This window comes from Schistocerca piceifrons, chromosome 6 (assembly GCF_021461385.2).
Source record: "Schistocerca piceifrons isolate TAMUIC-IGC-003096 chromosome 6, iqSchPice1.1, whole genome shotgun sequence".
Taxonomy (NCBI): domain Eukaryota; kingdom Metazoa; phylum Arthropoda; class Insecta; order Orthoptera; family Acrididae; genus Schistocerca; species Schistocerca piceifrons.
In genome coordinates this window covers 232,687,702-232,706,843 of record NC_060143.1, presented here as the reverse complement: position 1 = coordinate 232,706,843, position 19,142 = coordinate 232,687,702, and the positions used below count along the sequence as shown (strand labels likewise).

Genomic DNA, 19,142 nt, shown 5'->3' with positions numbered 1-19,142 from the left:
TCCACATACTATTAAATAGATGTTACTGCGGAACATTAAAACTGTGTATTCAAGTTATTAATAAGAGAACCATATTTCTTTGTTAGTTTACAGCCATGGTTTGGATTTGCCTGGGATATGGCCCAGCAACACTGCAGCAAGACAGCCCAGCACGTGTGCTTACAAACGGGTTAGGTGACAGCAAATGGCAGGTAAAGCCCACGAGTTAGGGGAGACTTGTGCACCAATGATACTTTCCAGCTACTTAATATAACTTGGAAATATATGAAAAATACTGAAACTGAGTCTAGTGGTGACTCAAAAAATATGAAGATATCAAACTGTGGAGTGTGAGTCCACAAGTACATTGCAGTTTTGCACTTTCTCTATATCTTCTAGTGCACAGCTTTTCATTAACTATGATTTAACAAACATTTTAAATTAAACTAGTGACAAATCAATGTAGATACATTCTTCATATATATGTCAAATTGAAGCTCATGTATACGGCAAACAGAAAAAAAAAGAAACTTGCTTTATCTGAAACTCAAATGGTACAAGAGTAACAACAATAGTAATTAATACAATTCAATCAAATGAACCCAAACTCCTGGTAATCTGCAGAAACTCAAAGCATGATGTCAGCATGTGCCCCTTATAGCATTAACCTTTCCCTTAATATGTTCAGCAACGTTAGTTATAAATAACATTTATGTGGGATACCATGTGCAGGGAAATTGTCCTAGAGAAACCAAACATTTTTGGCATGAGCAATTTGCAAGCTCTTTCGTACAATGCAACATGATTTCACTAGTGCTGTGTTTAATACAGAGTATTCTAGTGATCCAGGTGTGTTATCTCTATCTGTCGCTTACTACCAGCTTAATATCCCACTTCCTTCATTGGTCACCCCATGTCATCCGCAAATGCACACAAATTGGTCTCCAAACACGATTGTGTTTACTGCACAGTGACAATATGGCCATTGTACACCACAACACTGGCAATGTACCTACATCAATGGCCACAGCACATTGGAATACCATGCAAGATCAGTGTGAACAGTGTGTGAATCCAACCGTGGAAACTGAGTGCGTGAATAATCTGTTTTCATCATCAGTAGCCAATAGTGGTAAGCCACTGCAACAAGGGAGGCATATGATGAACCTCTTAACCGACTTAAATCCAACAAATTCCATAGACACCTTCTAGTGCCTTCTCGATTCTAATTATCTCTGCAGTGCCATGTTCATCTCATCCCTGTCTTCCATACTGGACTACATATTGGCCATGCAACAACCAACTATGCATGAACGATCAGCAATCATCTTGCCTCACACACTTCACAGACATAGTGTGACCACTGGTAAACTGGCATCTTCAGGTGCTGCTCAGCTCGAAGTACCACTTTTCGATGCCAAGCTTTTGGTTCACGATCATCGAGTGCATTTTTCAGACAACTGGCATTTTTGATGCCCAACTGAAGTATATGCATCTGATCGGCCACCTGGCAGGCCACTGGGAATCAGTTGACAATATCATCAAATTGCCTCCAGCAGAAAATAGATACAAGACGGCCAAGGTGGTGCTGTTACAGAGACAATCATGCATGGCAAACAGCATTGTCAAGAGATCATGTACGAGATCAAATTGGGTGATACTACACTGTCACATCTTTGGCGCTACCTCTGCACCTCGGCCGATCCAGCTCTTATATCGGACGCCACGCTGTGCATCCTGTGGTTGATCACACTACCGACAGACCTAAAGCCCACCATGATCCCTAATGAGACAGCCAAAAGACAGCTGATACAATGTTCACTGTCATTCACCATAGCCAAAAAGCAACAGCATCCCAAGATTTGACTCAGCAGTGTATGTGGCAAACCTCACTCACACACCGCATGAACACAGCCAATGAGACACAAAGGGCCATGATCATGGCAGACCGCAACACTCATCGCTGCCTGCACATCCACACCCACAGCTACACAGAGCAAAAACGTCATGCAACCCACCCCAGCTCCAGGACCTGCTCTCTGCTGCCAAGGGGTGGAGCAGTTAAAAGTATTTTGCCTCCCCTTTGAATGTGAATGTAATATTTTAGCTTCTGAAATGAACAGCTACAACAATGGACAGTTTTATGCAATAATTGATTGTTAACATTCTTTCATCATTTCAGTTTATTTCATCAGTGAAGTTACATGTTTCGCTTTGCAGTCTGCAAAACAACTTGCTTGACAGCAGAAAGAATTGAAAATGTGGAAGCATACGCAAAAACAGGTTTGATTAAGGAAACTCGTGAAATTTTCAGAGTCAAGTATCCAGATAGAAGACTACCAGCAAAGAGAGCAATACAGAATATGTATAAAAACTGGTGCACCTACAGATCTGTGCAAAATGTAAAATGACAATGAATTCCTTCAGTTCACACACCATAAGTTATTGCAGACATTTGTCAAAGAAATATTCAGAGCCCAAAGAAGTCTGCATGTAGGCTGGCCCAAAAGGTGTATGTAAGGAGGAGGATTTATCAGTTAATATTAAAAAGTCTTAATTTGAAGTCATTTCAAGTGATGATTGTGCAGGGATTACGAGAGGATGACAGTCTGAAATGTGTAGCTTATAGCACATGACTTTTGCATAACATCAATGATGATTTGTTAGACTTTTTCCATTACATTGTGAATGATGACATGGTTTCTTCCTTCTGGTCATGTTAATTCACTGACCACAAGGTACTGTGCAAAGGAGGACCCTAACACTGTGTGTCAGCAACCACTCCATGATAAAAAAAATCAGAATTTGGTGTAGTATAACAGGAACATGTATCACTGGACTGATATTTTTTGACACTGTCCTCAACACAGCTGCATATATGGAAATTTTTGATAAATTTTGTGCTCAACTCACTGAATATGAAAGACCATACTGCTTTTTCCTGCAAAGATGGGGCAACATGCCACACATCTTAAGGTATTCCTGGAATGAGTCCATGATGTCTTCAATGAGGAACGAACTGTCAGAAAACATTGATGGCCTCCACGTTTGCTGCATCTAATGACATTTGATTTTTTTCATGTGAGGACACTTGAAGAGCGAGGTCTATGAAACAAGTCCACCCAAAATACCGGAACAGAAAGACAACATTGCCATGAAGTTGCTGCCATTGACACCCGAACTTTACGCTGGGTGTATCTGAATGTGCATAGACATGCACAGCTGTGTATTGATGTTGTTGGAAGTCACTATCAACATCTTCTATAAATGTTTTTTTTTCACAGTATTTTTCATTGCAAAAAAATGGTACATCCATCTCAGCTCTTCATTTCTGTAATTTCACTGCACTTCCTTTACAAATACATTGGCTACTTTTATCCTGACCACCCTGCATCATACACAATTTGGCAACAAAGCATGCAGACTCCGTGAGTGGGTTGCAGTAGGCACTCCAGCCCATGACACCTCACCAAGTTACCTCCAAACCACTAAATACCTAACAAACCCACCTCTACTGTTGCTCACGGATGTCTCTTCACCTTGGGCAAAGCATCAAACCAATGTCTACTAACAGACATGGCCTCTGATGTTAGCTCACTTCCACTCTCATCTGTTTCAACTTTTGAACCTACAACCGCCCTCACACTCCAGGATACCAATGACACCAACATTTGTCTATACGGCAGAGTCACATGCACTGTGCACCTGTCAGGCACACCCTGTATCCATAGGCAATTGGAATTGACTTTTTATGACATCACCAGCTGACCCTGATGTCTTAAGAGCCCATGCATATTCACCACATCTCAGGCAACTGATTGCAAGTTACCTCCACATCTTCCATGCCTTCACAATCAGTGCCCCCTGTTCCCCTCCTAAAACGCAATGCCCGTGACATTCTCTGCAAATGTGGCCAACTTTCAGAGAACATGCTCCACACACATCAACGCTATACTGCTTGTAATGTGTGGATGCAATAACTCCATACCGAAAACGATGAGCTTCAATGTCGCATCACTGCTGCCTCCTGCCTCTGTGGCCCTAGCAGCAACACGAACAGCTCTGCATGGCAGGCAACAAACAGCTGGACATGGCCCCACACCCTCACATGGGCAAGACCCTCCCCCCCCCCTCCCCACTCCAGCACACATCATGCCAATACAGACCCCACTGGCTGCTGAAAACCATCCCAAAGTCAGCAAACTGCAGTGCCTGTTAACAGTGCTCCTGACCTCACGTATATGTGCATGTACCCGTACTGTTCGTGATGGAACCATGGATCACATAATGACCATGGATGGACCCCCAGTTCGACACAATCCACACGGTTAGTCCCAGCAGATTTACAATTTGTTGAAGTTGTAGTTAAATAACTCCTTCAGGCAGTAGTTGTTTGCCCGTCAGACAATCCTTGGGCCTCCAGAATCTAGATCAATCCTAAGAAAAAATGGCCCTACAAGATTTTGTGGTGATAACAGAGTCCCCAATTCTCGAACAGCACATGGCAGCTACCCCAATCCCAACATACAAGACTTTGTGCACACCCTCAAAGGTGCTAAAATTATCAGCACAATTGACTGCAAGTGTGCCCACCTGCAAATATCTATGGACCCCAATCACATCCAAAAGACTGCCATTTTAACTCCATTCAGACTGTTTGAGTATCTCTTTATGCCATAAGGGCCTAAAAATGCTGTGCATGATTGGCAGTGGTTCAGTGGCAGTCTCCTATTTCGCTTCCCCTTCTGCTCTACATATCTTGATGGCACACTCATGTTTTGTTGATGAGCAGTCATGGCATCTAGAATAGGTTCTAGCCACATTGCCCAAGAGTCATTAACAAGATGAAATCACAACTTCAGCAGACGGAAGGCACTCTTAATGCCAATGGCATCAAACTGACAACTGAATGTGTGCTGCTGGTGTGGAACCTTCCTCACTTAGAAACATTTCACTACCTGTGACAATTCCTCAGGATTCTGAACTTTTACCGTCGAAACCTCTCACAGACATCAAAGTTGCAGATTCTGCTAACAAATGCACTGTAAGGCAAAGACAAACTCAGGAAAAAGAAAATTATCCTGACCCCAAGAAATGATTCAAGAGTATGCCATGCCAAAAATTGCAGGGTTCAAAGAGTTATGTTGGCACACCCACAACCAGAGGTGCAACTGACACTTACAATGGACACAAGCAACACAACAAATGTAGCAATTCTTCACCAGATTAATAATGGTGTGCCACAACTACTTTGATTTTCCTCTGCGAAACTCTCGGACATGCAATACAAAAGGTCAGCACTCAACTGCAAGCTGCTCACAGTTTACTTCTCTGTGCATTATTTCAATGAAGACGTCAAAGTTCAGCATGTAACAATATTCACAGATCATGGTCGACACCATTTGCAATCTGTCCACAGATGCTAGCCCCTAAATTTCCATCACTTGGATTTTATTGGACAACACACAACCATCATCCGACAAGTGCATGGAGCCGATAATATCATCACCAATTATTTCTCACATATTTCTGAAATCTCTCTGTAATGCAACTACGAACAAATGGCACAAGCTGAAATCTCCCTGTAATACAACAATGAACGAGTGGCACAAGAACAAACAAATGATCTCACCATCACTCAACTAGTCACTGATGGATATATGAGCCTTCAGACTAAACTATGCAATTTGCCTTCAGTGACCACCACGTTACTCTGTGATGTGTCAGGAGGGAAAGCATGGCCACTGGTACCCCTCAACATGTGACGCAAAGTATTTGACAGACTTCACAACCTCAATCACCCTGGTGCCAGGTAATGACACAGCTCATAACAGACCACTTTGTGTGGTCTAATGTAAAACATGACTCACCACTGGGCACAATGCTGTTTAGCCTGAAACTTCCTGGCAGATTAAAACTGGGTGCTGGACCGAGACAAGAACTCGGGAGTCTCGGTCCAGCCTACAGTTTTAATCTGCCAGGAAGTTTCATATCAGCGCACACTCCACTGCAAAGTGAAAATCTCATTCTGTTTACCCCGCCAACAAAGAAAAACTGGGCAACACACTTCAACCTATAATAGGCAACTTTCCCATCTCGATAGCACGTTTAAAAACATCCACACTGACATCACTGGGCCATTGCCTGAGTGCAAAGGATTCTGTTATATTCTCTCTCCCATTGATAAAATGACTCACTGGGTGGAGGCAGGCCCCTTCACGATATCACAGAAGACACCATCGCATGGGCTTTAGTAGAACTACAGATTGCGTCCTTTGGCGTACCTGACCATATTAAGACCAACTTGGGCAGACAGATTGAGTCAGCCATTTTCAACGCTCATTGCTGCCTCTTTGGAACTGTTCATATATGCACCACTGCTTACCTCTCACAAAGCAATGGTTTGGTGGAGAGGGAGCATAGAACAATGAAAGTGGTGCTCATGTGCCCCAACGGTTCACGGACCGAGGTACTTCCATGGGTCCTACTAGGCATACAGATTGTGTATGACGATGATACTTGCCAAAACAGTGTATGCACAATCCCTTGCACTCCCTGCTGATTATACTCTGTCCACAACCAACATCGAAGAGTTCACTCTTCCTCAATTGGTATGACATTTCAAAAATCACATCCACCACACATGGATCACTCTACTGTCACCATACTCCACATCAAAGGAATTTATTCCTAGAGGTCTTGAACAATGTCACCAACTGATGTTCCATGATGACATCATATGTCCCACATTGCACCTTTCTTATTCAGAATCCTACAAAGTGCTGAAATGTGGAACCCATATCTTCAACATGTTTATTAATGACAAACCAACTCTTGTCTCCCTTAACCACCTCAAAGCAGCATGGATACTGCAAAACAGACCTCCTCCACTGTTGGTGAACCATGGCGATCCTCACCTCTGCAATTAGAACACCAACACACACAGCTCAACAATTCATCTGCCATGTGAGCTACGCGACAATGCTGCATCTCCACATGAGCCAACCAACCTGCCCACACCTCCAATGTCACCTGCCATATATGGTCCAATGGACTTACTCATTGTCATAACACTTTTGAGTATTGTGTTTTTCTTATGACTGAAGGACATTAGTTTGGCGTATGTGATCGTATATTCATGACAATAGTTTGCGAATAATGATGCAGTATAAATGAGGCAATTTAACTGTACAGTTTCATCAAAATTTTTACTTTGATAGCACAGCTGGGTTTGCTGAATTGCTGGGGACTCTGCCAAATAGTTCACTATTTTACACAACTTAACTGCACTTGCTACAGTTTTCATCATTCAACTTGAGGGAGAACAGACTTGCTTTTAATATACTCTTGTAAGGCCATCATCATATTTTTGTGACCTTTCATTTTAAACTCATCACTGAAATTACTATGTTATTCAGTCATCTTTTCCATTTACTTCCCCCATTCTATTTAGAGGGTTTTATCAATTATTTATTTATTTACATTATTGCCTAACTTAAGTTATGTATGATCGGTGCTTGCTATAAAATCTTTTGATTAAACAGTGGGTGCTGTTAAGAAGGTAAAAAGTGTAGCACCATTCATTCCACCCATCAGTCCACTCATACCTTGCCATAGTAAACTGATTTATATGCATCTAACGTGAAAACTGAAATTTCTGTCACAACCAGGGCTCAGCTACTGAACACTACCAATGTCACTCAATGTATTATCTATGTTTACAACACATGTACACGTTAGTTCTTCGATCATAGGGATAACACCATGGCAAAGAAACAGGGCAGAAGACTATGGATGACACCTCGTCAGGGTATGTTATTGTGTCTGTTGTGGTCTTCAGTCTAAAGACAGATGCTAGTCTAACCTGGAAGCCTCTTCAGTTGTGCAAAATTACGGCAACCTAAATCAATTGGAACCTACTTACTGAGACTGGGAAAATACCCCCAGATTTCAAGAAGAAAGTGATAATTCCAATCCTGAGGACCATCCTAGTAACAGGGGTGAATAATGCAAAACCATCATATCGATGTCTTTGTTGCAAAAAAAACTAACACAAATTGTTTATAGAAGCATGGCTGCTTCACCGTTTTTGCCATCTGGATCCTTCCCACTAAGCAACAGGTTTTCTTAACTATGTAGATAGGAGCTATTCTTGTGACACATCCTTGATTCGTGTAATCCTCCTGGTCTCTGTCTCTATCAGCCCCTGCCCTATGACCCTAACTTCACTCATCCTATACCCACACTATCTTCTCCTGTCTCCTCTTCCACTGCTGACAACATTTACCAATCCACTCCTCCACATCACCATCACTGTGCTCTACACAAATTAACTGCTTCTAGTGCCCGTGTTGCACTCCTATCCCATGCACCCACTGCCCCTCTTTCTCACATTCCTATCTTGTGCACTTCCTGCCTCGCACCAAGCCATTAGCACCCTTTCCCCTTCTCCACTGCTCCCTCCCACTTCTCACTCCCCCCCCCCCCCCCCCCCCCGCCCCGCCCCCAACCACCCACCACATGCATAATCACACTCCAGTCAAGCTGCAGAGCTAAGGACCCTAGTTGTTGACAGCCTTTAATACCCCTGGACTTTGTTTTACTAGTCTGTCAGTAGCATGAGACAAATTTTTATCACTTTAAGCTGATGATTTTCATGGTATTCTGATAATCTGCATATATTCACATGGCATCAGTGATTCACATTTTTAATCTTTTGGTGCTAATGTACACTGTTAGCATAAAACAAGATAAAGTGGTCATCAACCTGAAGGTTGATCTGAACACCACACTGCTTTAATAGGTATGTTCCTACAGGAGGCAGTATGCCATAGCCTTCCTCTGACCTCTGAATTGGCTTCACCAGGCAGTTACAGGGGACCTATACTTTTAACATGGACTTCGAACCATGATGTAAACTCAGCATTTTTCAAATTAATAAACACTGCTGCAGGTGAAAGAAGTGATAAGTGACAGATTAAAAATCCTAGATGTGACCAGGGATCAAACTGGTGACCTCTGAATTTGTAGTCCGCAACTTTAACATTAACACTGATCAGCTGAGACACCCACTGTTTGTATGTTGCACACTAAAGGATTCAACCAAGCAGAAGTAAAAAAGAATGCAGCTTTTCAAGTTTTTACCTAACGAAGTATATTTAGCTTTCACATCCATGGGCAGCTGAAGACCATAATCCTTGAGTGTCACTGATACTGTCAAAATGCCAACAATTTCACCCTTGTTCAGTGCTGATATTAATGCAGATGACGTAGAGAGCTTCTGTAAAAAATTATCAACACTGTAGCATTATCATGAATACAATAGAAACAAAATTAAAAGTTTACAGAATGAGATTTCTGAAACTACCTCTCTGTTTAAGAACAAGAGTGCCACATCTAATTGTGCTTCCGCAAATTTAATATTTTCTCCATTTATCTTATTGTAAATTGATATTGTTGGTGGTTCCGTCAGAAGCTGCTTATCAATCTCCTGAACAGGTGCTTCAAAATGCATTTTGCACCCAAAGCCTTGTAAATGTATATATTTGTTCACTTCATGTACACAAATTTCATCAAGAGCAGTTGTTAAAATTTGTGCCTTTGAGTGGTTAAATCTGTAAAAACACACTCATAAATGTTTAACTTCAAGTTACAGCTTTCATCTCTAACTGTGGAATAAATACATAAGATATTTTCTGAATTCAAAGTTTTATCTAGTAGCAATGGCATATTCTGATTTCATCAAACTAAATATTTATCAATATCAATGGAAACTTACATAAAAAAGAAATTTTCCTGTGGTGGATACTTGTAAAAAATGATCTCTTGTAACTCTATTTGCAGGCAGTAGATATGATATGGCTCAACATTATCACTTGTTTTGACAGACCAGCAGAAACTTCCAGGTCCCACAGCTGTGTTCAGAGTGCCTGGAGTTGGTGTAATACAATCATCATTAATTTCAGCAATCTTTTCCATGAGTGACAAATCTGGTATATTAACACTGGTTGCAACATCCTTAAGTTCAAGAGTTTCAACTGGTAGTTTTTTCCGTGGTGTTCTAGCTAGCTCTGTATCTTCAGTGTTCAGTAACAAAACTTCTCTACCTGTGCCAAGATATTTTAGTTTCACCAAAATATCAACAAATGGTTCATGTGCAACTTCCTGTGGCACTTCTGTGGCTGATGTACATAAAATGCAATGCTTCTTACGTTTTACACACTTGCTGAATGATTCATTATTAAATTCTAGTATTCTGTCAGCAGGAATGAGCGCAGAGAGATCGACATCTGAAGAAGCACATTCTTTTTCCCCTTTCATCAGGCATATTTTCATAACAGGTTTACTTAAAAAATAGTTCTGTAATATTTTTAGAGAACTTCTGATGCGAAAAACGCTTCTCTCTTTCATTGTAACAACTGGTTCAGATATGTTTACCAATGGATTTGTCCTTACTGTTACTCCCAACACATTAAAACTAAAGTGCATTTCTGCTGAATTCTGATCTTCTGTATCAGTTACAAGCTGAAACAGAAAAATAAACTAACTTATATGTACAAAATCACTTAATTATCACCAAGAACAAAATTATGTACTTTATCCACATGACAATAAACAAGCATCTGTTGTGTGCAATAGCAACAAGAAATCAATAAATGTGTGATTCACCCAGTACCAAATTATGCCTGCAATGTAATTGAACAGAATATAAGTGAAACAGTTTTATGTCCAGAATGAATCTTTCAGTTTGTAGTGAAGTTAGGCAAAACTGGCACTTATATAAATAAATACTAAAATTGCACACAGAGTCAAAATGAAGCATAATATACAATTGTCTGTAATAAATGACACTTTTTTTTAGTTATTTAAACCAAATAACATGAATCTTTCTAATTTTGTCTTAGTTGCAGTGAAACACTACAATCTACATATTTGCTGTCTTAATAGAAAATTTTATGTGAAAAGAGTCTCAGCATAATTTGACTCAACAGCACTTTCTGCACTGAATATAGCTGTAACGAGTTTTCTTTATGATAAGTAATCTAGCAATGAGGTGTCAGTTGTGGTAAACAATATCGCAAGTTGTTGTTGTTGTTGTGGTCTTCAGTCCTGAGACTGGTTTGATGCAGCTCTCCTTGCTACTCTATCCTGTGCAAGCTTCTTCATCTCCCAGCAAGAACTGCAGCCTATATCCTTCTGAATCTGCTTAGTGTATTCATCTCTTGGTCTCCCTCTATGATTTTTACCCTCCACGCTGCCTTCCAATACTAAATTGGTGATCCCTTGATGCCTCAGAACATGTCCTACCAACCGATCATTCCTTCTCCCTAATCCTATATTATACCTCCTCATTAGTTATGTGATCTACCCATCTAGTCTTCAGCATTCTTCTGTAGCACCACATTTCAAAAGCTTCTATTCTCTTCTTGTCCAAACTATTTATCGTCCATGATTCACTTCCATACATGGCAACACTCCATACAAATACTTTCAGAGACAACTTCCTGACACTTAAATTAATACTCGATGTTAACAAATTTCTCTTCTTCAGAAACGCTTTCCTTGCCATTGCCAGCCTACATTTTATATCCTCTCTGCTTTGACCATCATCAGTTATTTTGCTCCCCAAATAGCAAAACTCCTTTACTACTTTAAGTGTCTCATTTCCTAATCTAATTCCCTCAGCATCACCTGACTTAATTCGACTACATTCCATTATCCTCATTTTGATTTTGTTGATGTTCATCTTATACCTCCCTTCAAGACACTGTCCATTCCATTCAACTGCTCTTCCAAGTCCTTTGCTGTCTCTGACAGAATTACAATGTCATCGGCGAACCTTACAGTTTTTATTTCTTCTCCATGGATTTTAATACCTACTCCAAATTTTTCTTTTGTTTCCTTTACTGCTTGCTCAATATACAGATTGAATAACATCGGGGAGAGGCTACAACCCTGTCTCACTCCCTTCCCAACCACTGCTTCCCTTTCGTGATCCTCGACCCTTATAACTGCCATCTGGTTTCTGTACAAATTGTAAATAGCCTGTCGCTCCCTGTATTTTACCCCTGCCACCTTCAGAATTTGAAAGAGAGTATTCAAGTCAACATTGTCAAAAGCTTTCTCCAAGTCTACAAACGCTAGAAACGTAGGTTTGCCTTTTCTTAATCTAGCTTCTAAGGTAAGTCGTAGGGTCAGTATTGCCTCACGTGTTCCAGCATTTCTACGGAATCTAAACTGATCTTCCCTGAGGTCGGCTTCTACAGTTTTTCCATTTGTCTGTAAAGAATTCACGTTAGTATTTTGCAGCTGTGACTTATTAAACTGATAGTTCGGTAATTTTCACATCTGTCAACACCTGTTTTCTTTGGGATTGGAATTATTATATTCTTCTTGAAGTCTGAGGGTATTTTGCCTGTCTCATACATTTTGCTCATCAGATGGAATAATTTTGTCAGGACTGGCTCTCCGAAGGCCGTCAGTAGTTCTAATGAAATGTTATCTACTCCCGGGGCCTTGTTTCGACTTAGGTCCTTCAGTGCTCTATCAAACTCTTCACGCAGTATCATATCTCCAATTTCATCTTCATCTACATCCTCTTCCCTTTCTATAACATTGCCCTCAAGTACATTGCCCTTGTATAGTCCATCTATATACTCCTTTCACCTTTCTCTTTCCATCCTTTGCTTAGAACTAGGTTTCCATCTGAGCTCTTGATATTCATACAAGTGGTTCTCTTTTCTCCAAAGGTCTCTTTAATTTTCCTGTAGGCAGTATCTATCTTGGCCCTAGTGAGATAAGCCTCTACATCCTTACATTTGTCCTCTAGCCATGCCTGCTTAGCCATTTTGCACTTCCTGTCGATCTCATTTTTGAGACATTTGTATTCCTTTTTGCCTGCTTCATTTATTGCATTTTTATATTTTCTCCTTTCATCAATTAAATTCAGTATTTCTTCCGTCACCCAAGGGTTTCTACTAGCCCTCATCTTTTTACCTACTTGATCCTCTGCTGCCTTCACTACTTCATCCCTCAAAGCTACCCATTCTTCTTCTACTGTATTTCTTTCCCCCATTCTTGTCAATTGTTCCCTTATGCTCTCCCTGAAACTCTGTACAACCTCTGGTTTAGTCAGTTTATCCAGGTCCCATCTCCTTAAATTCCCACCTTTTTGCAGTTTCTTCAGTTTTAATCTACAGTTCATAACCAATAGATTGTGGTCAGAGTCCACATCTGCCCCTGGAAATGTCTTACAATTTAAAATCTGGTTCCTAAATCTCTGTCTTACCATTATATAATATATCTGACACCTGTCAGTATCTCTAGGCTTCTTCCAGGTATACAACAAGTAAGTGACATCAATTATTATCAATCCAAAGTATGAAAACAATCAATGTTGTTTCCAAAGCCATGCAGGTTTCAATTTGTTTTATCATGATTTTCTTTGCATTACAAGGTCTCTTCATTCATATACTGCCAGTGGACTATTTTGATAGGAAGAAATAACACTTTTCACAACACCAGGTCAGTTGATGGTCCAGTTTTGAGCTCTTCTGTGCATCCACTTGCACTAACCATAAATAGCTAGTGAGATTTAGTATCTTTCTGGTAACCTAGCCATGAGGAATGCTGTATCACAACAGTTGCTCTCCTCCACATTTCACCATAGCCACACTCAGTGCACGACTGTTTTTTGACAGTGAAATGTGTTCTTGTTTTGCAACAAGTGTCAATGAAACTGATTAGCTCTACGTTAAATTGATGAATAGTGAAAGGAATAAACACAAAAGTTTTGTGTACTCAATAGGATCCTACCATGAAGGCTACCACCCCTACCTGAATATATTTGGTAAGTACACAAATCTGCAGCAATACTCATATGTGAGATTTTTATTCTTACAGATGATGAGAACATACCCATAAACTGATCACTCACTTTCATTAAGCTAACTGATTTTAATTAAACTAGTCACGGAGTATAGACACATCTCTATGTTGAATGACACGTATGCACAAATACTGTACAGCACAACAAATAGTTCTTTAGTAACATGAATAGTCCCTCTTCTTTTATTTTTAGATACTCATTGTTCAGTCATGAAGAAAATGACGATTATGGTGGAAGAACTGTTTCAGAGCATGGGGTCAAGATCTTCAGTGAAAATAGTGAAACCTGATGAGGCTACTGTGGTTAAAAATGACTAAATACATTGAAAAGTTTTACTACAGTAAAAAAAATTATCACCCTAAAACATCTTACACAACAACCAGAAACAGAATCTCTCTGCTTTCCCCTCCCCTCCCCTCACACAAACAAACTAAACTTACCGTATCTCCATATCTCAGTTCTTTAAACAAACTGAGATAAAACTAGGCTTACTATATGTCTGGCCTAATACCGGTCAGTCCTTGTTTTTTAGTGTTGCCTGCAGTTTGAGAATTTTATGACTGGCGAGAAATTTTTTAATTTTTTTATTTAGATCTATATGTTCAACATCACATTTTTAAACAGTAGCAGTAAAGACCATGCCTCTGTCAGTGAAACTTTGAGCAAGCACTGATGTCAGTGGAGAGGTATAGCTATCAGTTCTGCCATAACTTTCCACTTAATGTTATCATCTGGCAACACAACAGCAGCAATTATGTTTTTTTCATGTGTGAAGTAACTCATCTACCCTTTTTTGATCACCTTATCTCTGTTTGTTTTTTGTTTCTTGTTTTTTGTTTCATCATTTAGCAGTGCACAAAAGAAAGTGTTTAATGTTAACCTGCAACAGAATACAAACTTCTGAAATTGTGTAATGACAGTAACAATAAACGTGTTTATTGCACACTCTGTAATGGAGAATTTTCTGTTGCACATAAAACAACAGGTGATATTAAAGACCATATTAATACTATTTAAGCTAATGCTCCACCAAAGATACATGATTTTATTAAAGCCAAAGACAGAGATTGTGATGTGAAGTGTGCTGTTAAAAAGGCTACATTTAAGTATCACATTGCCGGATACAAACTCAGTTTGAAAATATCAGACTGCACATATAAACTGGTTAAAAAGCCAAATGACCCAATATTTTCATCTGCTAGAACCAAAACCAAAGCAAGTATTGTTACTGTTATTTTGCCATTCATATCTGATAATATGTTGTGTTCTTTGGAAAGCTTACATTATGTAACAATATTTGTATTTGTATGTTTATTGATCCACTCAATCATTCAATGTACAGAAGTGTATGACATAGCATGGGCATGACATGGGTATGACATGGGTATGACATGGCATGGCATATGTTGTGTTCTTTGGAAAGCTTACATTATGTAACAGTATTTGTATTTGTATGTTTATTGATCCACTCAATCATTCAATGTACAGAAGTGTATGACATGACATGGGACAAGCCAATCAAATGATATGAGAACATACACGTATGTAGGTACAGCACTGTCTCTTATAGTATAACTAATATATTAAATATATTACATATGTATTTATAATAATACCAGGGTAAGAACAAGTTCAAATAATAATACTGGCCATAATCAACCATCAAAAGTTTATTAATGGACAAAAGGTTATTTTTAATGAAACAATTTGATTTTGAAACATAATAAAAATGTATAATTTAATTTACGATAGAACACATTCGAGAAAGTCTTGTATGCTGTAAAAGCAATGCTTTGTTATGAGTGCTCTTAAGATTTTTTAAAATTTTGTTGATTCATGAATACTTTCTACTTGGGAGATGGTTGTAGAGTTTGATTCCCATATGTTTAACACTGTTACTATACAGTTTGGTAGAATGGGGAGCTAGTCTTTACAATTTTTTTGACCTTGTGTCATGAAGGTGGCTGTCCAGTCTGTTGATGTTTTCTTTAATAAAACAGAGAAGTTCAAATATATATTGGCTAGGCAGAGGCAAAATGTTTAATTTTTTAAAGAGCAGTTTACATTTTCTCTTTCCTTTCCATTCGGGATTATTCTGACTCCTTTTTCATCATCATCATCATCATCATCATCATCCATCCCTCACTGAGTGGAGCATAAAGCAAACTGCTTAGCCTGGAAATGATCATGTCAATATCATGTCAATGTGGCTTTTCCATGTGAATGTATCAGTGATGTCAATCCCTAAGAACTTTGTTTCACTGACAAATACTACATTGCTGCCACTTAGTGTTACTGTTGGAACCTGCGGAGTTCGGATGTGAATGGTGTGGAATGTTGGGAATACCGTCCTTTTTCCATTTAGAAGTAGTCTATTTTATGCAAGCCTTGAGTCTAGTTGGCTTGTATTTCTATAAACTGCTGACTGAAGAGATTCAACTCATTTCGATATAAGGATATTTGTATTATCAGTGAAGAGAAATACTTTGCTAGAGGCTAAGTGGAAGGGAGGTCATTTATATAAGTAGAAATAACAAAGGATCTAGAACACAACCCTGTATGTGACTTGTATAGATGAGTGCACCCCATTTAGAATTCTGATTGCTTGAATTTATTTGTATGAATGTTCTGTGCTCGGTCTTTAATATAGTTGCTGAGCCAGCCGTGGATAGTTCCCCTTATCCCACACGAATGCAACTTTTGCAACAGTATGTTGTGATTTGACAACAAGATGTATAGTAGTATCAAGAAATCCCTAGAGTGCATCAGTAGTGGTTTTATTTTCTTGGAACCCATACTGAGCAGAAGAAAGAATGTTATTTTTTCTAGTAAATGATTTTAGTCTGGCATCCACTGCATATTCCAATATACGGACAGCTCAAACAGAAGAGAAGTAAAACTTGTAGCCACTGTTGTAAGATATTTCAGTCTGGAGAAGGAAATTTAAGTTAACCTTTTACATTTTGCCAAAGTGTCATGTGAAACTGCTCAAATTATGACTTAATAACTTTTGCAGTGTGTGAAAAAATACAAACTCAAAGAAAAGTTGCTTTGTTAAACCACTAATAATATTAACAGTCATTTTAGTGATGTGAAAAGAAAGGGGAATGAAAAAGTGTCCAGAAAAGTTCAAAGCGGTTTAAGTAATTTCAAAAATGTGCCCAGCATTGGACCTAAGAAAATATGATATTATGTCCTGGGTTGAACCCAAAAGAAATATGGCAAGCCTATATAAAACACAAAAAACAAAGCTCAAAGATAATGGTATTAAACTGTTACCGCAGATATAGATGACTGGCTGATTATGAAACTAAAAATGGATGAACAAGTCACTCTAGAACATACTAAACCCTCAAATCTAAGAGTTTGGGCTAGAATTTGAAAAATTTAAAAAATATTGAAACACATCCCACACACAGCTTGTCATCAGCTAAAATATACTGCTGCACTTTCAAAAGAATATGAAATGTACTCTTTTAAAATGTGACATATTTAAATAAGATCACCAGACATAATAGTAGCCACCTCCTTAAAAGAGCCTACTGGTCACTTTGCAGTGTAGGAATGGTGCAGAACTAGTACCAGGATGCCATGCAAAACTCCACCAGTGACATAGCTCACGGCAGTGGAACGGTGTGTATGTGCCAGTCAGTCATATGGAATCAGTGAAGTAAGATGGGTTGACATGAGGACGTGACAGAAAGACACAAAGGAGCTGTCATGTTAGGCCATGTTCATGACCACATTGAGAATGAAATTACCTGATATGATGGTGTATCAATATCGACAGTCCAACACAAATGTGAAGTAATGGCATTGTACAAACAAGTCATCTTAGTTGTGCCATCACATCAGGCACAAAATATCATTGGGATATGTACATTTTCGTCTTCTGTGTTATGTTGTTTATGAAACTTCCTGGCAGATTAAAACTGTGTGCCGGATCGAGACTCGAACTCAGAACCTTTGCCCTTCGCGGGCAAGTGCTCTACCAACTGAGCTACCCAAGCACGACTCACGCCCCGTCCTCACAGCCTTACTTCCGCCAGTACCTCGCCTCCTACCTTCTATGTTGTTTATTTTCTACATGCTCTCAAGATGTTTGGGTCAAAAAGGACTCAGTTTTTTTTCTGTCTCCTGTAGGTATACTTTTACACATTTGTGTACTGAAATCATAAATAAAGTTATAATTTAGATAGTTTAAAACAAACTGGGTAACAGAATAGCACAATAATACAATAATAAAATATTAACCCTTTCTCTGCAACAAATGTGCTCTTTGCATTTCATGGCGAGATAGCTCTTGTTGTGGATGTACTGTTCACCAAATCCTGGTGCCTGTGCTGAGAGATGGTGTTCCAGCCAATATGAAATACTTCTCATCCTATTTTTCAAAAACTACTAGGTGAAAAAAATTGATTTTTGCACATCTTACGATTTGACATCTGCATCTGAATAAAGAACTCAATTTCTTTTCATTGTCCATCATACTTACTGCTCTGCATCAAATTAAGTAAAACATTGCATGAAATTTTGAAGAGTTCACAGAGGTACAAATGCACTGACAAAACTTTACATATGGTCAGTTTTGGCTCAAGCAGTGCAGTAAATGAAACATAGGTAAGCTATCAAAATATCATTTAAAATTGAGAGCAGAATGGTATCTCATTCTGTTCTTGAGTTATTGGGTTTGATAACGGATGGATGGTCAGACACGACGCGTCCAGTTCCATCCATGCGGACATGCCGGCGGCTATGAAATACTTATCATCCATTTATCCATTTCAAAGAAAACTATTAGGTGAAAAAAAAACTGATTTTTCCCATCTTACAGTCTGATATCTGCACTTGATACAGGACTTAATTGCTTTTAATTACACGCTATAGTTACAGTGCTGCATTAAATTAAGTAAAACGTTACACCTGATTTTAAAAATCTTGTAGAGGTAAAAATGCATTGTGTATGGTTGATCTACATCTATATATCTATGTCTACATATATACTCTGCTAGCCACCAAGCGGTGTGTGGCGGAGGGCACAATTCGTGCCAAAGTCATATTTTCCCCCCTCTGTTCCACTCGCGGATCGCGTGAGGGAAAAACGACTGTCTGAACACCTCAGTACGAGCTCTAATTTCCCTTATCTTTCAATGGTGATCATTGCGTGATTTGAAAGTTGGTGGTAATAATATATGCTCTGCATCCTCGGTGAAGATCGGATTTTGGAATTTAGTGAGCAGCCCCTTCCGTTTAGTGTGCTGTCTATCTGCAAGTG

The 19,142-nt window shown here is 39.2% G+C and overlaps 1 protein-coding gene across 1 annotated transcript in view; it reads right to left on the bottom strand.

The window, feature by feature from the left end:
• The window catches only part of LOC124803060 (centrosomal protein of 120 kDa-like), a 192,631-nt gene that overhangs the window by 73,361 nt on the left and 100,128 nt on the right, over positions 1-19,142 (bottom strand). Inside the window, exons 6-8 of the mRNA XM_047264187.1 lie at positions 9,758-10,503; positions 9,347-9,593; positions 9,124-9,259 (exon numbers count right to left, since the gene is read on the bottom strand). Of these exons, the coding sequence (XP_047120143.1) occupies positions 9,124-9,259; positions 9,347-9,593; positions 9,758-10,503 (1,129 nt within the window). The remainder of the gene's footprint in view (positions 1-9,123; positions 9,260-9,346; positions 9,594-9,757; positions 10,504-19,142) is intronic.